The following is a 26,709-nucleotide window of genomic DNA, read 5'->3' on the forward strand; positions in this document are numbered from 1 at the left end:
GTATGCAGAATTTCTGAATTTTAACATTACAAAGTTCAGTTACAAAACATCTTGGTACTCTTTTTGATGAGATTCAAGTAGAAGCAATATTAGTATTATCATACTCTTGAATTCTTCCCATGTGTTAATATTTACTAAATAGTGTAACAGCTTTGTTGAAATAGTCATTATAGTTCTACCCAATGATTTTTCCTCACAAGTTTCTCTTATACCACACATTATGTGACTCAGCTTCATCTATAAATGAGAGAATTTGGACCATATCATCTCTGTGACATCGATCCTAGTTCTGACATTCACAAAGTCAGCGTATAATATTCATAATGTTTATTTTGCTTCATATCTTTATTCAGGCACAGTGCCCCACTTAGTCACTTTTACTTGGGATACATTTCATCTCATACCATTATAATCACTATCCTCACTCCATTAGCAGAGAGTGGGGGGTTAAGACTTATAAAGGGAGTCCTCGAATTTCAGAGATGGAAAAGATCTGAGCTCCCTGAGCAATCTGTTAGAAAACACTTTAGTCAAGTTCCCAGAAAGATTCATTCCTTAGGACCTTTATTCTTCATCCATGTCTCTTGCTATATAAACCATCTTATATTTCAGCTGCTCCCCACGAGACTTTCTGCACCGAGGCAGAGAAAAAGATAAGTTGTTGTCATTCAGTCACTAAATTGTGTCTGACTCTCTGTGACCTCATGTACTGCAACACCCCAGGCTCCCTTGTCCTTCATTATCTCCCGGAGTTTGCTCAAATTCATGTTCATTGAGTCAGTGATGCCATCTAACCATTTTATCCCTCTGCTGCCCCCTTCTATTGCCTTCAATCTTTCCCAGTGTCATTTCCCAATGACAAGTTGGCCCTTTGCATCAGGTGGCCAACCTATGTTTATTTTTCATTCTCAATACCGTTCTAAATGTGTAAACTTCAGAGTGGACTGCACCTAGAAGAAAATGCTGATATGCAGTCGCACATTCAGTAACCAACAGGATAGAGACTGACATTGCTTCAGCCATTCCAAATACACGTCCCAAGAATAGCCAACCACATAGGGAACTGTCACTGCCTCCACAGGAGGAAGATGGAGTTAACTATAGAATGTCCTGCAAAGGATGCCTCACTACTTCACTTACCACAAAGATGTTCCCTTTAGTCAACAGAACCATTTCCGATGACATCATATTGCTCAAAATACCACTTTAATTTTTGCTTCATTTTTCTTGTACTACGGGATTTACAGCAGCAATAAACTCTTAAGTCAATAAATCCATCCTATGGAAAGCAAGGTAGAAAGGGAAATAAATATTTAAGAAGGCCAATTATTTTTTATTTGTGAAGTCATCATTCATGAGCAGGACCTTCAGTACAATATAATACAACTCATGAGATTTTGGCATGAAACTATTCCCTGGAACTTTATTAAAAAGAACTGGTGTAAGGTGTATAGAGACAAATAATTGTAAATAAGTGAGAACATTTTCAGAGAAAAGGTACGCTTTTTCTTTTCTTTGGCCAAGTGCAGCACATGGGATCTTAGTTCCCTAACCAGAGATTGAATCTGTACCCCGCTGCAGTGGAAGTGTGGAGTCTTAACCACCTGAAACCAGGAAAGTTCTGAAAATGTTTACTTCCTATGACAAAAAAGAGTCTGAAATGCCATGATGGAAGGCTGAGTTCTCACAGAGAACACCCTACAGTGGTTTCTTCTGAATACCTTCAGGTTTTTGCCTCCACTCAGGGAGAAGACCAGGTGCCAATTTTCAATTACAGGGAAACATCCAGTATGTAGCTAAATTCCCTACTGTTTTAGAGAAACCGGTTGAAGTTTTTGGGCTGCTAATCTGCAGGATTCCTTTTAATCCCATCATTTTCAGTATGAATCAAAATTAATTTTTTAAAAAGATTTTGTTGTGTTAAATCTTAGAAAAGATTAAGGGGTGCAAGTTTAGGTAGTTCCCCTCATCCTGTTTTAAATTGGTAAAACATTCCCAGTTGAAAAGCATCCTGTGCCATTCTTAGAATCATATACTTCAAACCTTGCTCAGCCAAATGCTCGACTATTTTAAGAAAGGTGGCCAGCTCTAGGGGAGGTGTCAGGCCATTCTGTTTTTCCATGTGCTTTCAGCTGCTAATGGGCAGCATCTTCAGCCCAGGAAAAGATGCTATCAGCTGATTCTTTTGGGAATATTTGGGATGTCAAATTATATTTACAAAAACAGGATGTGACAAAGTATCCTTTTTCCTTGGAAATAAAGGACTTTAGGCTCACTGGTCTATAAAGTGATGTGCTTAAGTCTTTAAGACTTGAGACTTAATTCTACCAAGTCTAAGAAAAGTGAGAATCCACCAGTGTTTATGGATGTAAAGCAAAGCCTGTTTGGCTGGTTAATGGCTTTTTTGAGATTCCCACATTTTAAAATGTTTTCAAGTTAATTCAGTCATTTTTATTATTGATTTTACAATGTTGTTTTAGTTTCTGTTGTACAACAACTTGAATCAACCATCAGTTCAGTTCAGTCGCACAGTTGTGTCTGACTCTTTGCGACCCCATGAATTGCAGCATGCCAGGCCTCCCTGTCCATCACCAACTCCCAGAGTTCACTCAAACTCAGGTCCATCGAGTCAGTGATGCCATCCAGCCATCTCATCCTCTGTCGTCCCCTTCTCCTCCTGCCCCCAATCCCTCCCAGCATCAGAGCCTTTTCCAATGAGTCAACTCTTCGATGAGGTGGCCAAGGTACTAGAGTTTCAGCTTTAGCATCATTCCTTTCAAAGAACACCCAGGACTGATCTCCTTTAGAATGGACTGGTTGGATCTCCTTGCAGTCCAAGGGACTCTCAAGAGTCTTCTCCAACACCACAGTTCAAAAGCATCAATTCTTTGGTGCTCAGCTTTCTTTACAGTCTGACTCTCACATCCATACATGACTACTGGAAAAACCATAGCCTTGTCTAGACGAACCTTTGTTGGCAAAGTAATGTCTCTGCTTTTGAATATGCTATCTAGGTTGGTCATAACTTTCCTTCCAAGGAGTAAGTGTTTTTTAATTTCATGGCTGCAGTCACCATCTGCAGTGATTTTGGAGCCCAGAAAAATAAAGTCTGGCACTGTGTCCACTGTTTCCCCATCTATTTCCCATGAAGTGATGGGACCAGATGCCATGATCTTTGTTTTCTGAATGTTGAGCTTTAAGCCAACTTTTTCACTCTCCTCTTTCACTTTCATCAAGAGGCTTTTTACTTCCTCTTCACTTTCAGCCATAAGGGTGGTGTCATCTGCATATCTGAGGTTATTGATATTTCTCCTGGCAATCTTGATTCCAGCTTAAGCTTCTTCCAGCCCAGTGTTTCTCATGATGTACCCTGCATATAAGTTAAATAGGCAGGGTGACAATATACAGCCTTGACGTACTCCTTTTCCTATTTGGAACCAGTCTGTTGTTCCATGTCCAGTTCTAACTGTTTCTTCCTGACCTGCATATAGGTTTCTCAAGAGCAGAAGTGTCCTAAAAGAAGTCAGCTCAAATGTGCCCAAAACATTACATGGTTTTACCTTTCTTCCACCTGCTTTTCCTACTGCTCACTTCCACTTCACTTGTTAATCCCTAGCAGAGCTGTGGCTGGGACAAGGGAAGTTATTAGAGAGTTGAAATGTAAGGTGACATCAAGATATCATCTCCAGATTTGGTGGGACACAACCATTATTTTTCAGAAACAGGACTGGCAGGTGTGGAGAATAGAAGGTGGGTAATACGGTGTCTAACCACAGGTGCATCTGCTTCTGGGTCTTGTTCCTGTGTCTCCAGGGTTGACCAATCAATACAGTCATTTCCTGGGTAGTTATTGTGTATATTTACCAAAAGGTCACAGAAGCATCTTCCCTGTGAAGACTGAGCTGGTTTGTTATAAGGTGGACACTCCAGTATTTCCATAAAACTTTATATTTTATGATATTTTGTGATGATTCATTTTACGAGTCTTGCTTCAGTGATCACAATTTTCAGTGTCACCTGGGCATGATGGATGACAACAAGGTAGATTGAACAATGTTGTCTTTAGAACATTTGGTATTTTATGATAAGGCACAGTGGGTGGGTGGTCCTAACACATTTTCTTATCCAGGCTTCTAAAGCTCTAGGCAACCTCTACCAGGAGACAAGCAAAAGTATTTTCATTGTGTGGTTTTAAAACGGGCAATTTGGCTCATCTACAGTCAAAGTCGATGGTTATGGGTGAGGAGACCTTTTTACTTAAACAAGTGCGGCCTCTTTCAAAGGCTCCTGCAAGCAAAACATTTCCTGTTTTCATTGGAGCATTCTGTTATGTGGTCTGGCAAATTAATCCTCACAATCTGCAGTCAGATATCCCTTTCCAATTTTCATCCCATTAAGATTCTGTATAAATTTGCATTGGTGAGACAATTCTGGTGAATGTAATTTAATAGTTTGTGTTAATCTTGGAGAGGGCGTTAAGTAAAATGCTTCTTCTATAAAAAAAGAACAAATCTTGTCTTGAATTGATCTATAGATTTAGGATGGGTGAGAGGGGAAAAAGGAACTACAGAAAAGGCAAGATATTTCTCCAAATGTGACTAGGAGGCATGCAATAGGGAATGTCCAAACCAGCTTTTCTTTGGGGCAACCAAAAGGAAAACTTGTATTTCTGTGGTTGAACTATGGGAGCCCCCATGGCACATAGAACTGTATGAAGAAGTCTGACATTGGCCTTGAGCCAGAATGGGGTTCATAAATTCTATGTCAGAATCAAGTGTGGACATCAAAATACAGATTCCTAGACATAAACCTGAACAAGAACATCAAAACTACTTGGGATGGAGTCCAAGAAGCTGCAGTTTAAGATGTTCCTCAGGTAATGTCTTATATATCCTAAGATTTGGGAATCACGGACCTACGCTGTTTTTCTTATCCATGTCTATCATTGTAGACAATGTTAACATCTAACAACTTTCCAAGTAGCTCTGTAATTGTGGCTTACTCTCACACGAATTTATAAACCTTTATTCAAACTAATTAGAAAAATTATGACCCACAAGGTTCAGCCTCAGAATGAGTCATGAGTACAGTCTAGCCAAAAATTAATTTCAAAATAACAGCAAGTCTTTCGTTTCTGGAACGTGACTTGCAAGACATTTATAGGTTTCTGCACAACACCCCCTCCCTCTCCCATCTGCTCCTCCACATGAATCCTGATGCTCCATCTTCAGCAGTCTCCACTGCCCCATTCCTTCACATGCCTGCCCTACCATGAGAACATTTCGTTCTTTTATTCCAATTTCTCATAATTCTGAATCACAAAACTCTAAAAAGTGGGTTTGGTAAGGGAAGGATCTTCTTTTGAGGTTGAAGGGTGGGGTGGAAATTGAATGAAGACAAAGCCATCTGGTGAGCCTCAGGAGAGTTTGAGAGCCTATTCACAGTTTTACTCCCAAAACATTTATAGATTTATACATCATGTTCTTAGGATAGAGTAGATTACAGGGAAGAGTTAAATGGGGGTCAAGATATGGAAGCATAAATTTCTGTTTCCTAAGGGAGTTTGGTTCCATTACTGTGTTGTTTTGTAGAGGGTGTTCAAGTGAGGGGAAGAGAAATACGTGGAAACGAGCTTTCTCACGGTCTCTGTAAAATGTGTGTGCCTCAGAAACTAAGGCACACTTTTTACATCTACAAAGAAAGTTTAAGAAAAAGATTTTCCCCCAGGAGGTGAAATTCTAGAAGTATATGATAAAAACAAGGGAAACAAAGTCATGCAGTACAACTTCTGCTCAACAGAAAATATTCAGGTGGAATATGATCTCCAGGTGATATTCACGACCTGCCATAAATCAGTTGTTTTAAAAGTAGGATCAATTTGAAATGAAGGTAGAAAGTTAAAGCTGATATGCACATGAAAATAACTGATTTATTATTAAGTGAAAGAACAACCGTTAGTATATTTTAGGAAGCTGTATGGGGGAGGCCCACATCCCAAGCCCCGTGCTGGTCGCTCTCCATGCATTCTCTCTCATTCTAACAACAGCCTTACAGGTAGCATTATTCTTATTTTACAGAAAAGAAAACTGATTTTCAGAGTTTAAATAAACCATGTAAAGCAGCAAAACTGGGATGTGGGTGGATCCAAGATTTAAGATCTAGTCAGCCTTACTTGGGTTTCCCCAGTGGCTCAGTGGTAAAGAATCCACCACAATGTAGGAAATGCAGGAGATCTGGGTTTGATCCCTGCACTGGGAAGATCCCCTGGAGAAGGAAATGGCAACCCACTCCAGTATTCTTGCCTGGAGAATGCCATGGACAGAGGAGCCTGGTGGGCTAGAGCTGTGGACTCACAGAGTCAGACACGACCGAAGCAACTGAGCACAAGCTTACTCTAAGACTTTCCTTCATATCATGCAATATTGCCCTCAATTTATTAAAACTGAATTCTCTTTCTGGAATAGATGGGACAGGTTCAATGCAGTGGGTGGTTGTGGACTTCTATGTGTGAACAACTTGGTAGTGCAAGTGTGTAAGGTAAGGTAACTCAGTGTCTGAAGATGCTGTGTTTCCTTCAGACCTGGTACTGCCCAAGGTAAAGCTGGCCATGTCCTCTAAGCCATTTAACCTCAGGGAGACTTGAGCCTCTATTGTTGGCTCTCCCTCACTCTGCCACTATAGCCACCTGGCTAAGCAGGACAGGAGGTGTTCATCCTCCAGCCCCTTCCTGCATCCAGGTTTGATGAACACTTCTGTCCATTCTGGAATTCTTGGCCCCTCCCTCCTGGCCCACAGTTTAGCCTCCAGCACCCTACAGATAACAGGGCCTTCCCAGGTGGCTCAGTGTAAAGAATCTGCCTGCCAATGCAGGAGACACAGGTTCAATCCCTGGGTCAGGAAGATCCCTGGAGAAAAAAATGGCAACTCACTCCAGTATTCTTGCCTGGAGAATTCCATGGACAGAAGAGCCTGGCAGACTACAATCTATGGTGTCACAGAGAATCACACATGACTGAGTGAGCACGCACACATATGTACCCCCATAGACAACAGCCTCTCACTGCTTATGGCTTCCCCCGGGAATATTCTCCCTCCAGGAGGGCCAATGAGATGAATCAGTACATGCACCAGTTCTCTTCCAGCTGACCCTGTTTAGTCCTCACCCATGATCTTGGCTAGGAAACTAGAGCCTTCCTTTATGACTGTGGAGTTGGTCCTTGCTTTGGCTCATCATTTCCCCCTCTTTGGGGCCTCCCACCTGCATTAAAACTCTCACTCCTCCATTCTCCCCACCTTCTAAAGTGAAAGTGAAAGTGAAGTCACTCAGTTGTGTTTGACTGTTTGTGACCCCATGGACTGTAGCCTGCACCAGGCTTCTCCATCCATGGGGTTTTCCAGGCAAGAGTACCGGAGTGGATTGCCATTTCCTTCTCTAGGGTGTCTTCCTGACCCAGGGATCGAACCCAGGTCTTCCGCCTTGCAGGCGGATGCTTTACCCTGTAAGCCAGCAGGGAAACTTCTAAAGCTTTTGAGTAAAATCTCACTGTCGATATCATCTGAGAGGTTCAATATGGTCCTGTCACTCTCTTTGCTTCAGTGATCTTGAGATACAGATATTGAAATTTATCTTAGTGTATTTCAGAGACATTCTCTTCAGGGTTTTGTCCCAATGACAGAACCATGAATTTATGAGCTGGATAATATTACAAAAATTTGGCTTCATTTCATTGATTCAAAATCATGAAATTTCAGCTCTGGAAACAGTCCTTCATTTCAGATGATAAATGAGCTGGACTAGTAATAATAACCATGACAGCAGTGACAGTTGTTGGTGTGATGTAATCCTTGTTATACATTTAGGACTAGGATTGTGCTTTACATGTATGGGCTCATTTAACCCTAACAAGGCCCTAACAGTATTAACCAAGAAGCACAACATCTCAGTTCTAGTAACATTATCATGGAAATAGAAATGACTTATTATAACTATCTATAAAGCCACATTTGTTCATGCTGAGTGGGCTTCCCAGGTGGCACCAGTGGTAAAGAACCTGTTTACCAAAGCACAAGATGCAAGAGATTCAGATTCAATCCCTGGGTCAGGAAGTTCTCCTGGAGAAGGGCATGGCAACCCACTCCAGTATTCTTGCCTGGAGAATCCCATGTAGCCTAGTGGGCTCCAGTCCATGGGGTTGCAAAGAGTCAGACCCAACTGAAGCAACTCAGCATGCGCACACACACCCTCGTAGTCAGGAAAATAATCCAAATCCAGCAAAAATCCAAACTTTTAGCCCAGATTAAGACTTATTTCCTCCCACAACTTGGACTTTCTATTATTTTTCACAGAATCACTATCTGAGAAATTCGTAAATCATCACGGTCCCTAACCTGGAGACGGTGAGATGCTTTCATTCTTTTACGTGTGACACTTCAGTGACATTTTGCCAGCTGTTGCAGGCCAGTAGCAACATATGAATTGAAATTTCTGCCTGAAAATGGTTCCTCAGATGGTCAGAAGGAAACCCAGAGAGCAAGTGATAAGCACATTATAAAGTGAATCAACAACTGCCAGTGATACTTAATTGGCATTTTAGGAACTGAAAAGAAAGTAGGTAATAAGCGCTATCTCTGTCACATCAAGTACCTGTGAATGCTTTAAAAAATACTTTTGTGAATTTTTTAAATCTGTAAAGGAAACTTGATGTTCAGCATTTATGACCTAGCTCATTTTCACCTACTGACTTCTAACAGCAAACAAAACCTCTTTCAGCCAAGGAATTGCTGGAACATCCTGAGGAGGCTCGCTTCTCTAAAATGAAAATATGCTGGCCTGGGAAATGGATTCTATAATGTGATTGTTATGCAGATCAGACTCAGTTGTTCTTGACTTGGTCACCACTGTACAAGATTTGAGGATTCTGGGACAAAGGTCTTCTCAAACTAGCTCCTGGTGTTCATAGGCTTCCTGGATATCCAGGAGCTGACCATCTGCCCCTAGAAAGCCGCCAGCTCAGCGTGCCCTACCCCATAACTTGAAAGCCAGTCTCATATGCACTTCACGGAAGGCAAGACCATTGTCCAGGTTTGATCACTTCTGGAGCTAAGTATGGAAGACTCATGCCAGATTATAATAGCTGCCTTTTGCAAGGAACTTCAAGTAGCTAATGTGGGTTTCTTATCAGCATCAGTCTCCTTAAACCAATATTACAATAGATAAAATGTAGGCTCACCCTCGGAGAAGGCAATGGCAACCCAGTCCAGTAATGTTGCCTGGAAAATCCCATGGATGGAGGAGCATGGTAGGCTGTAGTCCATGGGGTCACGAAGAGTCGGACACTTACTGAGTGACTTCACTTTCACTTTTCACTTTCATGCATTGGAGAAGGAAATGGCAACCCACTCCAGTGTTCTTGCCTGGAGAATCCCAGGGACGGCAGAGCCTGGTGGGCTGCTGTCTGTGGGATTGCAGAGTTGGACACAACTGAAGCAACTTAGCAGCAGGCTCACCCTAATTTAGTCAGCCTGTCTCTCAAGACTGCATTATTTCTCCTGGAAGAGTTGGATGCTTGCTCTTTAATGACTGCTAAGTGACATTGTACAGGAGACAGGGATCAAGACCATCCCCAAGAAAAAGAAATGCAAAAAAGCAAAATGGCTATCTGAGGAGGACTTACAAATAGCTGTGAAAAGAAGAAAAGCAAAAAAGCAAAGGAGAAAAGGAAAGATATAAGCATCTGAATGCAGATTTCCAAAGAATAGCAAGGAGAGATAAGAAAGCCTTCCTCAGTGATCAATACAAAGTAATAGAGGAAAAAAACAGAATGGGAAAGACCAGAGAGCTCTTTAAGAAAATTAGAGATACCAAGGGAACATTATATGCAAAGATGGGCTCGATAAAGGGCAGAAATGGTATGGACCTAACAGAAACAGAAGATATTAAGAAGAGGTGGCAAGAATACACAGAAGAACTGTATAAAAAAGATCTTCACGACCCCGATAATCATGATCATGTGAGCACTCTCCTAGAGCCAGACATCCTGGAATGTGAAGTCAAGTGGGCCTTAGAAAACATCACTATGAACAAATCTAGTGGAGGTGATAGAATCCCAGTTGAGCTATTTTAAATCCTAAAAGATGATGCTGTGAAAGTGCTGCACTCAATATGCCAGGAAATTTGGAAAACTCAGCAGTGGCCACAGGACTGGAAAAGATCAGTTTTCATTCTAATCCCAAAGAAAGGCAATGCCAAAGAATGCTCAAACTACTTCACAATTGCACTCATCTCACACGCTAGTAAAGTAATGCTCAAAATTCTCCAAGCCAGGCTTCAACAATATGTGAACCATGAACTTCCAGATGCTCAAGCTGGTTTTAGAAAAGGCAGAGGAACCAGAGATAAAATTGCCAACATTTGCTGGATCATGGAAAAAGCAAGAGAGTTCCAGAAAAAACATCTATTTCTGCTTTATTGACTATGCTAAAGCCTTTGACTGTGTGGATCACAATAAACTGTGGGAAATTCTGAAAGAGATGGGAATACCAGACCACCTGACCTGCCTCTTGAGAAACCTATATTCAGGTCAAGAAGAAACAGTTAGAACTGGACATAGAACAACAGACTGGTTCCAAATAGGAAAAGGAGTTTGTCACGGCTGTGTATTGTCACCCTGCCTATTTAACTTATATGCAGGGTACATCATGAGAAACTCTGGGCTGGAAGAAGCTTAAGCTGGAATCAAGATTGCCGGGAAACATATCAATAACCTCAGATATGCAGATGACACCACCCTTATGGCAGAAAGTGAAGAGGAATTAAAAAGCCTCTTGATGAAAGTGAAAGAGGAGAGTGAAAAAGTTGGCTTAAAGTTCAACATTCAGAAAAGTAAAATCATGGCATCCGGTCCCATCACTTCATGGGAATTAGATGGGGAAACAGTGGAAACAGTGGCTGATTTTATTTCTGGGGGGCTCCAAAATCACTGCAGATGGTGATTGCAGCCATGAAATTAAAAGACGCTTACTCCTTGGAAGGAAAGTTATGACCAACCTAGATAGCATATTCAAGAGCAGAGACATTACTTTGCCAACAAAGTTCCGTCTAGTCAAGGCTATGGTTTTTCCAGTGGTCATGTATGGATGTGAGAGTTGGACTGTGAAGAAAGCTGAGTGTGAAAGAATTGATGCTTTTGAAGTGTTGTTTTGGAGAAGACTTTTGAGAGTCCCTTGGACTGCAAGGAGATCCAACCAGTCCATCCTAAAGGAGATCAGTCCTGGGTGTTCATTGTAAGGATTGACGCTAAAGCTGAAATTCCAATACTGTGGCCACCTCATTGAAGAGTTGAATCATTGGAAAAGACCCTGATGCTTGGAGGGATTGGGGGCAGGAGGAGAAGGGGATGACAGAGGATGAGATGGCTGGATGGCATCACTGATTCGATGGATGTGAGTCTGAGTGAACTCCGGGAGTTGGTGATGGACAGGGAGGCCTGGCGTGCTGTGATTCATGGGGTCACAAAGAGTCAGACATGACTGTGCGACTGAACTGAAGTCACTTCAGTCGTGTCTGACTCTGTGCAACCCCACAGATGGCAGCCCACCAAGCTCCCCTGTCCCTGGGATCCTCCAAACAAGAATACTGGAGTGGGTTGCCATTTCCTTCTCCAATGCATGAAAGTGAAAAGTGAAAGTGAAGTCGCCCAGTCATGTCTGACTCTTAGCGACCCCATGGACTGCAGCCCACCAGGCTCCTCCACCCATGGGATTTTCCAGGCAAGAGTACTGGAGTGGGGTGCCATCGCCTTCTCCTCTTTAATGACTAGGAGAGGTAATAGGGGATGTGGACAATGGCAGACTAGATGGTGGAAAGTATGTAGTATATTCTGGACATTTTTTATTCTTACTATAATTGTAACTAAAAGGTCAGAGGACTTGCTTCTGAATTATTAGTTTGGTACCCAGAATCCCCCTTTTATATGTATCCATGGTACACAGTTCTTTGTTGGGGGCAGAAATTGGCCGAGAAACCAGTTTTCTGTCATTTTGTGGTTTTTCTGGTATAACAGTGCTGGCTACACATTTGAATCATCTGACAGCATAAACAATTTTGACTTAGTTGGGCTGAGGTGGAGACTCAGTCCCTGGTATTAATATACCCAGGTGCTTCTGTTCCGAATCAAACTTGTGTCTACTCACCTGTATACAGTAGAGCTGATCTACTGATGCCGGATTGTGGTGAAGGAAAGTGCAGCATTTGTTTGCAAGGCTGATCAGGGAGTATTAGCCTCTAATGCTCAAAAGACCCCCAACTCCCCAGTGGTTTCAGGGAAAGGTTTATTAAAGACAGGGTGAGCGAGAGGTTTGCAGGGTGAGTGATCAGCTCAAGGACAGTCTAATTAGCCAGGAGTTAACATCAACCTCCTGGTTCCAACCAATTTGGGATCTAAGTGCTTGTGGTCAGCATGCAGTTTAACTTCTTCCACCTGGTGAGGGTTTCAGTATCTGCAAACAGCTCAAGGGTATGGGGATAAGGCAATGGCACCCCACTTCAGTACTCTTGCCTGGAAAATCCCATGGATGGAGGAGCCTGGTAGGCTGCAGTCCGTGGGGTCGTTCAGAGTTGGACAGGACTGAGCGACTTCACTTTCACTTTTCACCTTCATGCATTGGAGAAGGAAATGGCAACCCATTCCAGTATTCTTGCCTGGAGAATCCCAGGGACAGGGGAGCCTAGTGGGCTGCCGTCTATGGGGTCACACAGAGTTGGACACGACTGAAGCGACTTAGCAGCAGCAGCAGCAAGGTTTTGGAGACTCAGGAAGAACTAAAGGTCCTTGATTGTGTTTAATGGCTAAGTTCTTGTTACTCTCTTGTTTGGTTGTTTTCCTTTGTTTCTGCATTTTCTCACTTTTCTGATTAAATTTGCTCTTGGGAACTTGGGGAAGGCCTCAGAAGCTAAGTTTTCTATAAGCAGAGGCCATGAGGTGGTCTTTCCTGGGAAGGCCCCATAGGGTCCTACTGAGTTGTACTTTAGTTATTTAGCCAGAATTGAGATCCAGCAGGTTTTGTTAAAATATGAGTTACAACAGCTTAAATCTACATTAGCAGGTATAGTTTAATGGGTGAAAGTCTGAGAGCCTCAGCCAAAATGTTGACAATTGGTGGTATATATGAAAATGCTTTGTAAATTATGAAGTGCTAAACAAGTGAGATTTTTTATTAATCTCCAGCAAATGATTCCTAAGAATACCTGTGCTTGTAGTTCTGAAGTTAGTAGCCTTGGTCTTTTCACCCTTAAGAGATTGTGGCCTAATTGTTTACAATCTAATAAATGGTCATGTTTCAAGTAAGTATGTCTAATGAATAGTGGCAGTAATTGCGGTCACCTTATTATAGGCCAGACAACCAGATACAGTGTTATAGTCTGCAGGGCAGCCAGGGGAGTAATGATCAGCAGCAATTATGACACGAGTTAAAAGCAGGTTGCTTGCTGCAATTTTTAAGAGCTCTCACATGAAGAGAGACTAAGAACTCAGACAGCCAAAGGTCACTTCTGAATTTTGAGTAGAGCTAGGGCTTCCTTTCAGGTATCCTGGGTTAGACAAGACAGTAAAACCTCAGATGATTCCCATGTAATTAATTGCATTCTGTGACTGGCAATCATTGCATGGAGCCAGTGTTGCCCCAAACAGCACAAATGAATGTCTGATGCACTCAGATCAAAAAAAGACAAGAAATTGTAGGAAAGCAACCACTGTACTTCTAGACATGTCTCATTTGGAAATATAATTTGAGCTCTATAACAAGGAGAGAATCTCTGTGGAGGCTGAGGTCAGTGTTAACTGCATTTTATAGGCTTCCCAGGCGGTGCTACTGGTAAAGAACCCACCTGCCAATGCAAGAGATGTAGGATACTCAGGTTTGATCCCTGGGTCAAGAAGATTCCCTGGAAGGGGACATGGTAACCCACACCAGTATTCTTGCCTGGAAAATCCCATGGACAGAGGAGCCTGGCAGACTACAGTCCATGGGGTTGCAAAGAGTAAGACATGACTGAAGTGACTTAGCATGCACACCTGCATTTTACAGATAAGCATACCCTCCTTTGTGGGCTGTATTACACATTTTTTCAAAGTTTTCTCCCACATTATCACATAAGCGCAGTGATAATATAGGCAGGATAGGTTTTGTCTGCTTGGGAATTTAATACTAACACAGGTCATGAGCCTAGTCCAAGATTCACACAGCAGTAAGGGTCAGAGTGGGGTCAGAGTCTGGCAATCCCACCCCCTCCCAGGTGCTGGCCCCACTGTTCCCATGGTGACCAGCTGGTGATGGAAGAGATTCACAGAAGAGCTCATTGAGAATAGTCAGGACATTTGATATTAAAGCAAAGATTTGAATTGTATACATATTATTGGTAAACTCTCACATTGTGCACAGCTTGCCCTTTTTCCTCAGTTTTCTTCCTGTAGACAGGTTAATCAGCCATGTTTCTCAGAATTCCTCACTATTCCCTCACTCTTGAGTCCCAGGATCTGTTTGAGGTTGCATCATCTGAGAACTTGTGTTGGCTGTTTTATCCTAGTGTTCTGACTATCTTTGCTGATGACTGTTTATCTGGCTCAAACCACCACTCTATAGTTTTGGAACAGAGACAAAACAGAATACACACTACATTGAAATGGTTTCCCTCATTCTTTAGCTTATGGATTTGACTACTTTAGCCCTGCATGTCAGGAGTTAGGCATTAGAGAAAAGATGTTTTCCTATGCCCAAATAGCTCATTAAATTCCCTTAAGAAAGTTCCCATCCCATGATCCTTACTTGTAAGATAGATTCACTGCTAGCCTAGAAAGCTTTCATGTAAACAGAGATGAGACGTAAAGTAAAAGTAACTGCTAACAACTTGAATTTTTGCTGGAGCTCTGTGATCCAGCTCTTCTGAGTAAGAGGAAGAAGGTGATGCTTTCCTTCGAGGAGGGAGTGGTGCTCCAAGAGGTCTGCAATCCCCTTCCTCCCTTTACTGGAAGCCCTTCCCACTCCCCCTTTTTCCTTAGAAGAGAAGCCTGAATTAGGATAGTTCTTTAGGATATTAGCCCACCCTTTTCTTCATCTGTTGGCTTTTTGAAAACTCACCATTCCTTGCCTCAACATCTTATCTCCTAACTTCTTGCAGTGGGAAAGGCCTACGAACTTTGACTTGGTAACAGTTTGAATTCCAAATTCAAAGAAACTCTTCTACCTCCCTTGTAAGACCTTGGTCTTACAGGAGACAAAGCTTCTAACAAGTCTTTTAGGCCCATTTCCCACTCCCCCATATTCCTTCTGTTCCAGCAGTCAGGCTTCTGTTAGCTCACTTCCATTACCCTATTAGATAACAGCTCCATCACTGCCCTCAAGAAGGTATCTGACAAAAGATCACTTTCAGAGAAACTTAGACTCAGTTTGAGAGCTGAAAATGGCACTCTGCTTGGAAGGCACCACTATGGTTTATTTTGCCCTAAGCACAGCAAGCCAAGATGCCTAGATTTGAGGCAAACAGAATTATTTGCAGCAAGAGAGCAGAACAAAGAGACAGAAAAACAGAGCTCAAATCTTTCTTTCGAAGGCCAGAGGTGGGGGTATTTATGGGATGAGGACTAGAGAAGCACATCATCGGTCTGGGATGTGAGGAGCTTGGGGAAGTAGGGACAGGTGAGTGGGAAAAAGTGTGTCATCATCGTTCTGCACAGGTGTAATTAGGCTATGGGCCTCTACATCTTCAAAAGGTCACTGAGCAGATACTTACACATGCCTAGTTGGAGGGTCAGTGGTCCTAGCTAGTCTTAATGGGCTCAGCTTGAACCAGGCACATCTGACTCCAAGAACCTGGACAACAACTCAGGCAAACATCTTATTGTTGAAGCTACATGCACCTTGGAGAACATGCAAGTTTTAAAATGATCTTGATTAGAGAAGGCAGGTGAAGTGGATTTGGCCCAAGGTTTCATACCCAGATGCCTAGGTGTGGCCCTGAGGGCTATGCATTGCCCTTCACAGTGTTACAGCAGCAGCAAGAATGTGGACCAGGAGCCACAGGGATTCAGGGCTGGCTTTCTGCTTTGAGATTTTCCAGGCAAATCACTCCTGGCATTTAGGTGCTTTGAGGGCCTCATTTCTCAGCCATGATTTTAGAATCAGTATAGTCCCAGAAATTGACTGGCTGTCTGCATGGAGCATAAGGTGGACGTGAGGCGCCTGGAGGGTGTGCTCCCCAGTCATGCTCCTGCAGTAACCTTCTACTTTAGTGAGGACCTCATTCACCGGTCTCTCTTCTACCCCACACTTTAAGTTGAACTGTTTTCTTTGTTGACATACTCAACTATTTTGCAAAAGGTGGGAAATACCAGAGTAATTTAGAGTGCAACCTTTGGTGTCAGACTGTCAGCGTTCCAATTCTGCTATGTAGTTTTAGGCAAGTTACTTAGCCTCTCTGTGCTTCAGGGTCCTGATCTGTAAAATGGAAATGATAAAAATAGTACCTACTCTTGTGTTACTGTTGTGAGAATTCTATAAAATAATAAAGTGTTTTAAGACAGTAACTGGTATGGAAATGTTCATTAAGCATTAGCTTTTATTAGCATAATTCAACCTCTTCATTTCTTTGAAGATCTCAAAATGCCTCCACAAAATCTTTCCTAACTAACTGTACGACTTGGTTTTCAATGCATTTTCTGATCTCAGTAAATGTACCTTGAATAGCACAGCCCTGCTATAGTTTGCTGTATTACATTGACTTATTTTCATCTTAAGGCATTTCATTTTGACATGACTTTTATCCACTAGATTATCAACTCTTTCAGGACACAGAAATCATGTCTTCTACCTACTTACTTACCCCCACCTCCACAACCCTCCAAAACTTGAGTGTGATTTTTCTCCTGTTACCTGAACTGCTGAGATGGAATTGAAGAGCTCTCTGGCCCTCCCAGTCAGGTTGCCTAAGAATAGGCTGGACAAGTTTTAAAAGCAGCCCTATAGTCCCAAGACCCATCATGAACCATGAAGCTAGAGAGTAAGTATTATGCTTTTCTTTCAATCTTTGATTCTTTATTCACTTTTATTTTTATGAGGATGCATTTGTCATCTGGCTAGATTGTAAATGCCTTTGAGGACAGGGACCAATTACCATTCATCTTTGTGCCTACCTTCCTTACATCATGCCTCCCAGGAGCTCGATAAAATATTTGCAAATAGAGTGAGTTAATAATATGGTGTATTAAGGATGTGACTTTGCTCTGGGTAATCCCTTCCATCATTCAGCCCTCCCACGTTCAGTAAAGACATTCACTGCCTGAGAGATAAGACAGTGCAGCAGAAAAGCAGAAATCAAGAGGTCATTCTTAGCTCTTGAGTTTCAACTGTTTAAGCCATTTGGGATTCAAAGCATAAAATGTATGCCATAAACAAAAGATTTGGAAGAACACATAATTAGAGTGAGTTTCTCTAGTTTCTCCTGGCTACTCTCAAGTTAAATAAGCATTCCATAGGCGGGGGAAGTGACAAATAGGGAAGGAAAGGAGAAGTTGCAAGACAGTGGGAAGAAAGGCACTGCTCTGTGAGGGTCCAAACTAGTTGGAAGGGTAGAGGAGAGACATATCAGGTGCAGTTGGCAGAGGTAAGGGTAGAAGCAATAGGAATAAAGGAACAAAGGAGGCGATTAAATGTTGGTGATTAAATAGTTAATCCCATTAGGGAATTGTAAATAGAAAATGTATGAGTTGCTGTTGTTCGGTCGCTAAGCTGTATCCAACTCTTTGCAATGCCATGGGCTGCAGCACGCCAGGCTTCCCTGTTCACTGTCTGAGTTTGCTCAAACTCATGTCTATTGAGTCAGTGATGCCATCTAACCATCTCATCCTCTGTCACTGCCTTCTCCTCTTGCCCTCAATATTCCTAGCATCAGTGTCTTTTCCAATGAGTTGGCTCTTTGCATCAGGGTGGCCAAAGCATTGGAGTTTCAGCTCTATCCCCAGTCTTTCCAATATCCAGTAATCAATATTCAGGTTGATTTCTTTTAGGACTGACTAGTTTGATCTCCTTGCTATCCCAGGGACTCTCAAGAGTCTTCCCCAGCACCACAGTTAGAAAGCACCAATTCTTTGGTGCTTAGCCTTTTGTATGGTCCAACTCTCACATCCATAACTACTGGAAGGACCTTTGTTGGCAAAGTGATGTCTCTGTTTTTTAATACCTGTAAGTTAATGACCATTCAAGAAAGAAAGTTCACTTAACCACAAAACCAAGCAGGCTTGCTCAGCAACAGAACCATGTAACCAAACTAAGAGACATGCCCCCAAGCAATAAAACAATTGTAGCATGAGCCCCACATCCTGCCCAGTGAGCTCAGTAAATTAGGACATACTCTCAGCATACATAAAAAACAATTTGTGAACCTAGCTTGACCATATAGGGACAAGAAAACTCCCCTGCTCAGGAGGAGAAGCTGACGATGAAAGCGTAATGTCCACTCAAGAATGATGAAGAAGGTGTTCTCCCCTCCCCACTTTCTTTGATTACAAACATGTAAGTCACGAAGTACTCAAGACAGCACCCTCTCACTTTATTCTAATACATCACTTGTCTGTGACTTTTCTTCCAGCTAAATTCTTTCTGTGCTGAGACACAAATGACCAGAGCTATTCAGAGCCCTGAAATGCTACCTAATACTTTCAGAAGCACCTGTGATTTACTGGGTAGAACATATTGAGCTTGGGAGGAAAGGCTGTGAGGAGTGTTTGGCCAGACAATCCTGAGCCAGGCTAACAGGCCTCTGTGGCTAAGAGTAGAGACAAGCCAAGGGAGAGAATCCGACACAGCAGGCCTAGCCATGTGGAGACAGGGACCTTCTACGTGAAGTAGCAGATGAGGAGAGATTCTGTCTCAGCAAACACAAGGGTGGGACAGAGGCTCCTCTGCCCTCTGTTAATTCCTTGAGTTTTAGAGCCACCCCTTTGGGTTCATAGGCAACCCTGAAAAGTTGAGGGAGAAATCTAGGTAAAATGGGGACTGAAAATAGAACTTAATTATGGAAAACTAAATCAACATGTTTTAAATGCCTGAGTGTGTGAGCTGAAATTCTTACCAGCTGCACAAATAAAAAATACATTTAAAATTTGTGAGATAATTGAGATAATCACTCCAGTTGATCACTAGTTTAAAATTTGGAAGACACAGTATCCCTCCTTGGTGTAAATATGGGGAAAAGAGGGGAAGGTGAAGGAGAGAGAGAGGAATGGAAAGAGGTCCATGTATTAAAGGCTACTAGAGTTGTCACTTCCCTTGTTATTTTATTCAATGACTCAGTAAATGTTTGTTCAACATCCACTTTATGCCACTGGGCTTGGTGCCTCATCTTGGGAAATATCCCCTTAAAGGGGATGATTAATTTTTCATTTTTATTCTTCATATTTCTGCACTTCTGTTTCATTAGGATGAATACATGCATCACTTGCATTTAAAAAGAGAACAGTGAAATGAAGTAGAGCAAACTGAGCGTGTAGCATGAAGAAAGCAGTGCAGCTGGAATGAAAGGAGTACGGGATAATAGCAGCGCAAGCTCTCCTGCACTGCCAGCCTCTGACTGGACCTCAGCAGAGCAGAAGTATTAAGAAGTTCAGTATCACCCACGCTGGATGCTTAGATCCCAGGGTGCAGGTTCATGTCTAGTTTAGGAAGAAGTTTCCAGGGAACTGGGTGTTTTGCATTCATCTCCAGGTGAAGCATGTGGATACTCAGGTAAGAACAGTGCAGCCGTGTCCACTTTCACAGCCTCTTAGGAACTGATAGCCAGCAATAACATTTTTCATAATGTTTTTGGAATACTGGTGCTGGCCCAGACCCAGTTCAAATGCTCATCATCCTTCCATCATCTTTTGCTTTGGCAGGGAGTTGTTAGATAAAGACTCATTCTCCCTAGCAAATCAATGGTGTACATGTGGGGCAGGAGGTGGCCCTGGTCAGTCCTTGGAGTCCACTTATCTTCAAGTCCTGCTGTCTCACCCTATGTGGGTTTATTACATGATGTTACTGTGTTGTATATTTTAATGAAGACTTCATGTTTTGATGAAGTTACTCACTACCAAGTTTGGGTCAGGCTGAAGCTAAAGCTCTGGTAGTTTGACCACCTGATGAGAAGAGCCAACTCATTGGAAAAGACTCTGATGCTGGAGAAAATTGAAGGCGAAAGGAGAAGGGGGTGGCAGAGGATAGATGGATTGATAGTATCACTGACTCAATGGACATCAATTTGAGCAAACTCCAGGAGATGGTGAAGGATAGAGGAGCCTGGTGTGCTGCAGTCCATGGGGTTGCAAACAGTCTGACATGACTTAGCAACTGAGCAACACAACCCTCAGCTTCAAATTCATAGGATTTCCATAATGGAAGGGACAATTCCTAGTGGTAGAAATGAAGGCATCTATGTTGTGCCTTCCACAGAAACAGACCTTAGTTTGGAGGAGAGCAATTTCCATCACTGACCTCACCTACAAAGATTGGCTAATATAATAATACCTTTATTCCATTTCTGTTACAAAATTTTAAAAATCCATTTTTATTTTTATCATGTATATCATACATGTACATATCTAAAATTAAAAGACTTATGCTTTAAAACTTTGAACTTTTTGTTTTTTTCCTAGCCTTTTATTTACATGTTTACAATTGAGATGCTTATTCTGCTTATGTCTTGATTTATCAATTTTAGACTTTATTTACTTCCTATTATAGCAAATGACAAGGATTTAACTCTATGACTCCCATCCCATTGGTGTGCTGGAGTTTATTCTACCTGCTGGTAAGGGCTGACAGTTAAATTTTCAGAAAATTTGCAAGCCAAGTATTAAGTGATTGTTAGCTTGAAATTGGCCAGGGTGGGCATATTTATACTATGGAAACCAGCAAGTGTTACCAGGGCTACTTCCCCTCAGAACACTAGTTGTTAACATTTCCTAGTATACCGCTAGTCTTCCTCCTTATTCTCACAATTGTAGATTAATATAAAAGTCAGAAGTTTCATTTTAGTGACTCTGGTAAATTTTGTTCTCTGCATAGCCCATTGGTTTACTAAAACTCAATCCCTGGGTCGGGAAAATCCCCTGGAGGAGGAAATGGCAACCCACTCCAGTATTCTTGCTGGGAAATCCCATGGACAGAGAAGCCTGGAGGGCTACAGTTCATGGGCCTGCAGAGTCAGACATGACCTAGCGACTGAACAACAAAATGTTTACTGAGTGTCAAATATCAACCTACAAGGGAGTGTGATTAGCCAAAGGAATAAACTTGATACTCTATATTTTGGAATCTATTTACTCTAAGCACTATTCTTATAGGCTTGAGTACAAGCCAAAGCCAGTCAGAAATGGCAAGGGAGAAAAAGATTGGAAGCTTTTTGGTGTAACAATCAGAAAGCTGGGTATGGTATGTTTGACAGCAGGAAAAGGGACAGAAAAGCAAACACAACAAAAGCATGTACTTTCAGGATTTCTGACATTATGAAACTTAGCCACAGCAACTTCAGTAGGCATACGTACTTCTTGGTATTTCATAAGTGTAACAATCAATGTTCATAATAATGGCTAATATCAAGAAAATGTTTACCAGCACTTTGAGGAAATAGGAAAGTCTTCTAGAATGATTTCCATCCAGAATAGTAAAACTGCAGAGGAGCTCCATTGAAAGAGTAAATCCTCTGGGTTTCTGGACAGCTGATAGTTTTATTGATCTAATTAAATATATGGCTTTTTTTTTGTTTTCCTATGCATAACTGCATATCATTTCTTGCTATCACCTGATAATGAGCAATTCTTACTCTTCTCATTTTATGACTTCATTTTATGTTGAGATCCCCCACAACTTTTGTGGCATTAATCATCACTGTGTGGGTTTACTTGCTTCCTAAGCAAAATGGTATCTTATGATAAATCATAAAAAGAGACAGAAATCATAAATACCTTTATGATAAATCAATAAAGGACAGAAATGGTATGTATCTAACAGAAGTAGAAGATATTAAGAAGAGGTGGCAAGAATACACAGAAGAACTATACAAAAAAGATCTTCACGACCCAGATAATCACGATGGTGTGATCACTCATCTAGAGCCAAACATCCTGGAGTGTGAAGTCAAGTGAGCCTTAGGAAGCATCACTACAAACAAAGCTAGTGGAGGTGATGGAATCCCAGTTGAGCTATTTCAAATCCTAAAAGATGATGCTGTGAAAGTGCTGCACTGAATATGCCAGCAAATTTGGAAAACTCAGCAGTGGCCATAGGACTGGAAAAGATCAGTTTTCATTCCAATCCCAAAGAAAGGCAATGCCAAAGAATGCTCAAACTACTTCACAATTGCACTCATCTCACATGCTAGTAAAGTAATGCTCAATATTCTCCAAGCCAGGCTTCAGCAGTACATGAACTGTGAACTTCTAGATGTTCAAGCTGGCTTTAGAAAAGGCAGAGGAACCAGAGATCAAATTGCCATCATCCATTGGATCAAAGAAAGAGAAAGAGAGTTCCAGAATAACATCTATTTCTGCTTTATTGACTACACCAAAGCCTTTGGCTGTGTGGATCAAAACAAACTATGGGAAATTCTTCAAGAGATGGGAATACCAGACCACCTGACCTGCCTCCTGAGAAATCTGTATACAGGTCAAGAAGCCACAGTTAGAACTGGACATGGAACAACATGGTTCCAAATTGGGAAATGAGTACGTCAAGGCTTATTTAACTTGTCACCCTGCTTACTTAACTTATACACAAAGTACAACATGTGAAATGCCAGGCTGGATGAAGCACAAGCTGGAATCAAGATTGCCGGGAGAAATATCAATAACTTCAGATATGCAGATGGCACTATCCTTATGGCAGAAAGTGAAGAAGAACTAAAGAGCCTCTTGATGAAAGTGAAAGAGGAGAGTGAAAAAGTTGGCTTCAAACTCAAGATTCAGCAAACTAAGATCATGGCATCTGGTCCCATCACTTCATGGCAAATAGATGGGGAAACAATGGAAAGAGTAACAGATTTTATTTTCTTGGGCTCCAAAATCACTGCAGCTGGTGACGGCAGCCACGAAATTAAAAGACACTTTCTCCTTGGAAGAAAAGCTATGACCAACCTAGACAGCATATTGAAGAGCAGAGACATTGCTTTGTCGACAGAGGTCCGTCTAGCCAAAGCTATGGTTTTCCAGTAGTCACGTATGAATGTGAGAGTTGGACTATAAAGAAAGCTGAGCACCGAAGAGTTGATGCTTTTGAACTGTGGTGTTGGAGAAGACTCTTGAGAGTCCCTTGGACTGCAGGGGTATTGAACCAGTCCATCCTAAAGGAAATCAGTTCTGAATATTCATTGGAAGAACTGATGCTGAAGCTGAAGCTCCAATACTTTGGCCACCTGATGTGAATAACTGACTCATTGGAAGAGATCCTGATGCTTGGAAAGACTGAAGTCAGGAGGAGAAGGGGATGGACAGAGGATGGAATGGTTGGATGGCATCACTGATTTGATAAACATGAGTTTGAGCAGGCTCTAGGAGTTGGTGATGGACAGGGAAGCCTGGCATGCTGCCATCCGTGGGGTCACAAAGAACTGGACACGACTGAGCAACTGAACTGAACTGATAATAAATCATGAAGAGCAGAACTTCCCAGCCATTTCAGTTGAGTTCTGATATGGCTGTCCCACAACTGTCACCGACAGGATTCTCAATCCAGTGGCACACACATCCCAGACACTCTGGCCACTGTCTGCCTCTGCTTCCTTGACGCCATGTGCCTGTTCTTGCATAGAAGCCTCTGATACCCACAGTGCTTTCAGAAACACAGGGCTGACAACAAAATTGCTCGTCTGGGACATAACATCAACACCTTTGAAAAATACCTAAAGTACTTGATACTTGATAGCTTATTTTCTAAACACTCAGGAATACCATTGTCAGAGTCTGAAAAGCTAGTCTGTAGCAGCAGACTTCCATTGGGAAGCTCACAGCAGGCACAGGGAGTAGGTCAGCAACAGCCACACGAGTTAGACACAGAGAATGCTGGGGGGTGGGCGCGTGAAGAAGCAAGCAGAGAAAGGCACAGCACAGGCAGAGGCAAAGACACACAACAGGACAGTAAGCACAACAGGCTGTTACAACAAAAATACCAAAGACAGAAAGGTCTAAACAAAAATGTGTTCCTCACAGTTCTTAGACTGGGAAGTCCAAGATCAAAGGGACAGGCAGATACAGTGTCTGGTGAGGGCCCATTTCCTGATTCATAGCCAACTGTCTTCTCACCATGTCCACCTATGGAGAAACGGGCTGAGAGCTCTCTGGGGCCTCTATATAAGGGATCCCACGCATGAAGGCTCGGCCCTCATGAAATAATCACCCCCAAGATCCCTCACCTCCAAATACCATCATATTGGGGTCTGAGGTTTCAATATAGGATTTGAGAAGGGATCATAAACATTCAGTCTATAGCATATCAAAATCCTTTTTCATAGTTAAGAACAAAAGCAGAATCTGCCTCATTTTCCTACTGACTTGTAAGCTCCTTGGGGGTAGAGCTGGGTTTGCTTGCATCTACACTAAGTTAAATTAATGAGGAAGAAAACACTGTCATGATAAGCACGCAGTCCTTAATGCATATTTGAAAACAAAGAACAAAGGACAATAATGTCCTAAAAAAAACTCCGTTTCTGTCATTGCCACAAGGATTAAAATATCTGTTAATTTTACTCAGGTTTAAAATTCCCAAATTCCTGGCTATTACATCTAAGTGATCTGTTTTTTTTGTGTTTTTTTTTTGGCTTAAAAGCTCTAAAAGCTGTATTTGATTCCATACATCCTAATGGACAGACAGTAGCTTTAACTGTACTGAGTTAATTATCTCTTCTTTATCTTCTATTATCATGCACAGTCTTCTAAAGTCATCTATTTTTCTATGAGTAGTATTTTCCCTTGCCTTTTGTTCTAGATGGAATCAGTACATTTTGAAATATACAAATCTACAGACAAAACAACTGAAATGTACAAGGAAAAGCAGATGGGAAGAATTTAGCCCAGTATTTCAGATTGTTACTTTTTTATCTTATTTTTCCTATCCTATGCTTTTCTTTCGGGGAAGGTGATGGCACCCCACTCCAGTACTCTTGCCTGGAAAATCCCATGGACGGAGGAGCCTGGTAGATGGCAGTGCATGGGGTTGCACAGAGTCGGACACGACTGAACAACTTCACTTTCACTCTTCACTTTCATGCATTGGAGAAGGAAATGGTAACCCACTCCAGTGTTATTCCCTGGAGAATCCCAGGGACGGGGGAGCCTGGTGGGATTTCTTATGCCTCGCACAGAGTCGGACACGAATGAAGCGACTTAGCAGCATGCTTTTCTTTTCTCATTTTTCTATTTTTAAGACATATAATTAAATCTGCAGTATCTCTTCAGGAATGAGTAAATTTGAGACAATAGTTGAGTAACAATCTTTAGAAACTAACATTTATCTGAATTTAAAACTGTACTTTTTTTTTTTTTCTGGCTTTCCCCAAACTAAATTGGTCAGACATGAAGAAAAGGAAAGGATTATGAAGCATTCTAACTTTTGATTTGAGTACGAACAACATGTTGGCTAATCTGTATTGATTTTATCTGCCAATCCAGATGCAATCACACTTTTAAAAGTAGGTTCCTGTAATTTGCTTTTCTATAAAATGTCACCAATGCATTAAATACTTTGAAAACAGTCTTTGTAAATCAATCTGCACTTATTAGATTTGTTTAAACGATAGCATTAGAATTCCATGCCGAGATTTAATTTGGTTTTAAAATAACTCCCTACATGCAGAACATTTCCAAGGGCGGAGAGGCTAGTTCCCAATTATTTTCATGCCGGCAGTGCTAAATGTGTTCAATGACTCACTTACCTACAAGCTGCGGGTTCTCTGAAGACCTCACAATTCGGTGGAACACACACATTTACCTCAAGCTATTTTATTTATTGAAAAAAGGAGGAAATGCAGAACCATACCCAAATGATAAGTAAAAGTTCTTACCTTGTTCTCGACCATGGTATTACAGACTTGATCAACATGTCGACTGACTTTTTGATTCAGACCTTGCAGACCCAAGCATGTCAAACTCAGGCAGTGTTTGCAGACTGGATGGGTATTCCATTGTAAGTTTTCTGTACCACAGGTCTCATTAGCAGGAACTGCTGTCTCACCACCCACTACAGATTTGTCAGTCCCCATCCTGATTCACAGTCTATAGCTTTTTCTCTATTTTCATGTAAGGTCTTTCTGAATTAGTCTCTCACGCTTCACTAAAACTTGAGGTTAACATATGCTCTTAGAAAACTCCTCTAAACCTCTTACAGCTATAGGCTAAATAAGAATAGAAAGCCAGTGAGATTAATTCATCTGTACAATTTTAAGACCAAGGTCATCGGTTAGTATCTGATGGGATTGTTGCTTACTACCATTCAGATAAATACTTTTCTGTAAAGGACAGAGACAATATTTTAGAGGGTAATCCTTGCCATATTGTTAGCCATAAATTACACCTATATTTGGAGAAAGAAATGGCAACCTACTCCAGTATTCTTGCATGGAAAATTCCATGGACAGAGGAGCCTAGAGGGCACTGTCCATGGGGTCACAAAGAGTCAGACACGATTGAGCAT

The 26,709-nt window shown here is 41.8% G+C and overlaps 1 protein-coding gene across 1 annotated transcript in view; it reads right to left on the reverse strand.

The window, feature by feature from the left end:
- Positions 1 to 26,327, reverse strand: part of GUCA1C (guanylate cyclase activator 1C) — a 39,635-nt gene extending 13,308 nt beyond the window's left edge. The window contains 5 exon segments of the mRNA XM_061427090.1: positions 1,166 to 1,279; positions 5,622 to 5,691; positions 26,046 to 26,162; positions 26,164 to 26,221; positions 26,224 to 26,327. Of these exon segments, the coding sequence (XP_061283074.1) occupies positions 1,166 to 1,279; positions 5,622 to 5,691; positions 26,046 to 26,162; positions 26,164 to 26,221; positions 26,224 to 26,278 (414 nt within the window). The 5' untranslated portion in view covers positions 26,279 to 26,327.
- Positions 26,328 to 26,709: the final 382 nt, after the last annotated feature.

Source organism: Bos javanicus, chromosome 1 (assembly GCF_032452875.1).
Source record: "Bos javanicus breed banteng chromosome 1, ARS-OSU_banteng_1.0, whole genome shotgun sequence".
Lineage (NCBI taxonomy): Eukaryota > Metazoa > Chordata > Mammalia > Artiodactyla > Bovidae > Bos > Bos javanicus.